Source organism: Chinchilla lanigera, unplaced genomic scaffold, assembly GCF_000276665.1.
Source record: "Chinchilla lanigera isolate Chin_1 unplaced genomic scaffold, ChiLan1.0 scaffold00006, whole genome shotgun sequence".
Lineage (NCBI taxonomy): Eukaryota > Metazoa > Chordata > Mammalia > Rodentia > Chinchillidae > Chinchilla > Chinchilla lanigera.
Window position 1 is genome coordinate 30,262,252 of NW_004955407.1, and position 3,707 is coordinate 30,265,958.

Genomic DNA, 3,707 nt, shown 5'->3' on the forward strand with positions numbered 1-3,707 from the left:
AAAAAAAAAAAAAAAAAAAAAAAAGGAATTGAAACAAAACAGAACTGAGATACCTAATTTTCATGATTTGCATAACAAAAAGTAATCAGGTCATAGGTTCATAATTAATTAAATATAGAATAAACCTGAGTTTTGAAAATAGACCAAGAGATTCATTTCACCATTCCATAATTTGATCATGGAATTCTGACATAAGATCAAAATTATCTCAGTTACAAATGCCTAGTTTTCTCAGTAACTACATATGTATGAAGTTATATGAAGCTTTTTGGTGAAACAATATGATGCTACACTGCCTGTGGTTTTCCCCATCCACCACCAAGGAGGTATAAAAGCTCTTAGGAGACAGTGATAAGCAGAGAGTGACATCCACACAGGAAATACCTACTTCCACTAGTCAGTGGAACAGTCCACTCCTGACAATATGTGCTACTATGGCAACTACTACGGTGGCCTGGGCTATGGCTATAGTGCCTAGGCTGTGGCTATGGCTATGGTGGCTATGGTGGCTATGGCTATGGCTGTTACCGCCCCCTGTGCTGTAGAAGACACTGGTCCTATGGCTTCTACTGAGGAATTACCACAGCTTCTTAGCCTATTGGCTACAACTTTCTGTTTTATGGAAATTATACCTAATTTTCTTCATATAAGAAACTTTTAAGTGTCTTCAAAAACTATATACAAAAGATCTCAAAAAAATAAACTCAGCAAGACTTTTTCACTCCAGTGTCACTTGCATTTTGTAACACTTTGTAGAAAATTATATTTTAGTAATGTTATGTAAAATACTAAAATTTGACTCACAAGTTTATATTAAAAGATATATTGTTAAATAAAAGATATTTCAACATAACTGTTGCTTTGTTACTATTCTCTAAGAATCTTGGTTATATTTGCACAACTGCGTAATTAGTTATATTGTATGGGCTGTGCTGTGGGAGATACAGATACAAAGAGAGAAAGAAAGGAATTTAGAAGACAGAGAGAATGGAGGGGAGCTCTCTTGTGATAAGGGGTGTGACTGGAGTGAATAAAATATCAGTTCTTTCTCATGAATCATACAAATTTGTTTTACATACATCTTTTAATCTCAACTCCCATTTGTGTTTACTTAGGTTTTTTACCTAAAATTTTCAAATGGCTCTCTGTAAAAAAAAGTCTATGTTCATATATGATTATTTAAAACTATGTATATCTGTATGCTGAATGTCATTTGTAACATCCAGTTGAACTGTATCAGCTAGAGCTCTAAGTATGTAAAGATTTTTTTTAATTTTATTTTTATTTTGCCTAGAGAATGATTATAGGTGTTGCATGGATATATTTCCTCATCCCTTAGACAAAAATGACTCACTTCCAAATGTCTCACAGTCAGCAGCCTCCAAGCAGAAATGGTAAGGTGAGGGGAAAAAAAATAGGTACAGGGTAAGTCATTCCTCTCATGGCAAGCAAAGAGCAGAGAGAAAGGAGGAGCCAGGGAGGGAGATCAACCCTCAGGATCACACACCTAGGACGAGCTTCCGACCAGGTCCCACCTCCTGAGACGCAGGCAGCTTCTCACACACGCTGAACACACTTATGAGTACATTACCCCATGATTCAACCACCTTTCAGATTCGATGCCTCTCTCGGCATGAGTTTTTCCAGGACTTTCTAGATCTAAAGCATTACTGATGCTGTCATATTGTAAATGTCAGCAAAATTTAATGGCTTACCCACATGGCTCCAAGTAGTTCACTACATATACCAGTTTATTTTAACACTTTATTTTTTTATTTTAAAAATAAAAGGAGGAAAATATTAACAGACAGACAACCTTCGGCAAAATAGCAAAAGAACAGTACAGACAATACAGAGTTACAAAGTGGTAGGAAATTAACAATGCTTGTTGTATTACATATTGATATCTTCAAAGTGGTTTCTCATGAGAACAGATAGCAACATGCAATACTGTGTTGTATATTTCAGGAGAATCTTTTTCACACTGGTGAGATATTTGGCCAGTAACAAATTACCATTAGACTTTTCTTTATTTATTTTTTACCACAAATCCTGGTCTTTAGTAGATGTGTTTGCTCATGCTTGCCAATTTCCACCAGATTAAAATTACTCTCATCTGACAAGAAATTAATTTTGACTGGTATGTAGCAACTCACAACCCAAGGAGAAGTTTTTCTTCCTTTTACATGCCTTCCAATATGTAAAATTAAAATTGATAACACTTGTTTAAATTGATCTTGACTGCAAAATTCATCAAACTCTACTCCTATAATGCTATTATTTTGTTTTATGCAAATTACATTTAATTTTTTTTTTTTTTTTTTGGTTTTTCTCCGGTACCGGGAACCGAACTCACGACCTTGCGCTTGCCAGGCAGGCGCTTTTGCCGCTGAGCTAAATCCCCAGCCCCGCAAATTACATTTAATAAATTCAAAGTTTTACAGCAATACACAAAACATGTCTATGACTCAATATCTCCATTTCTATTAATACTGCACCTATTGCCTAAAAGCTGAGCAAACAGAAAGGATTTTGCACCTTCTTTGAGTCCTCTTGTACTCTCCCACACTTAAAAATAAATGTCCTTGCTGTACCTATAAGCCATTCATGTTTTTTTTGTTGTTGTTGTTGTTGTTGTTTTTCTGGTACCGGGAATCAAACTCACGACCTTGAGCTTGCGAGGCAGGTGCTCTGCCACTGGGCTAAATCCCCAGCCCCCCTATAAGCCATTCATGAGGTTGAAGGTAAACTCTGATTTTGTGAAAAGGGACATAACAGTTGCAGATGGAGCACCCACCTAACTTTAATGTGTTTCATTGTTACATCTATGATATATTTATGAAGGACAACAAGGACAAGCATAGAGGTTTTGTCCATAAAATGCCCTTTTATTTACTCAGCTTAAATGTCCTCTATATACAAATATGATAGAAACTTCCACCAACTACCCATAGCATAGCTTACTCATTGTGAGCTAAAATTAGGAAATAAGTGCAAGACTGGAAAGGAGAGGGAAGGGAATTAAGGAAAAGGAAGAGAATTAAGAAAAGAGAGAGAAAGAAAGAAAGGGAAGGAAAGAAAGAAAGAAAGAAAGAAAGAAAGAAAGAAAGAAAGAAAGAAAGAAAGAAAGAAAGAAAGAAAGAAAGAAAGAAAGGAAGGGAGAGAGAGAGAAGTGAGAGGGAGATAAAGAGGGCAGAGGAAAAGAAACAAACTTGTTCCTGTGCAGAAATTGAAACAAAATAAAAATAAAAATGAACCACCTAATAGCCACAATTTGCATCACAACATTAATCAGGTCATATATAAACAATTAACTAAATATAGGATAAAGTACTCTTAAAAATAGGATAAGAAATTCATTTAAACAGCCCATAATTTGATCACAAGAATAAAATCATCTCAGTTATGAAGGCCCTGTTTTCTCAATAAGTACATATTTATGACACTGTCTGAAGCTCACTGGTCAGATGAGAGGATGATGCACTGCCTGCGGCTTCCCCGCCCACCACCAAGGGGGTATAAAAGGCCCCTGCAGACAGTGACATCCAGACCACCACGAAACAAACTTCCAGATCCTCAACTGCATAATTCACTCCTGACACCATGTGCTACTATGGCAGCTACTCTGGTGGCCTGGGCTATGGCTATGGCGGCCTAGGCTGTGGCTATGGCTGTGGCTATGGCTATGGTGGCTATGGTGGCTATGG

At 36.7% G+C, this 3,707-nt stretch overlaps 1 protein-coding gene across 1 annotated transcript in view; it reads left to right on the top strand.

The window, feature by feature from the left end:
* Positions 1–3,603: 3,603 nt before the first annotated feature.
* LOC102010870 (keratin-associated protein 20-2-like) overlaps positions 3,604–3,707 on the top strand; it is a 291-nt gene continuing 187 nt past the window's right edge. The window contains exon 1 of the mRNA XM_005375652.1: positions 3,604–3,694. Within this exon, the coding sequence (XP_005375709.1) occupies positions 3,604–3,694 (91 nt within the window). The remainder of the gene's footprint in view (positions 3,695–3,707) is intronic.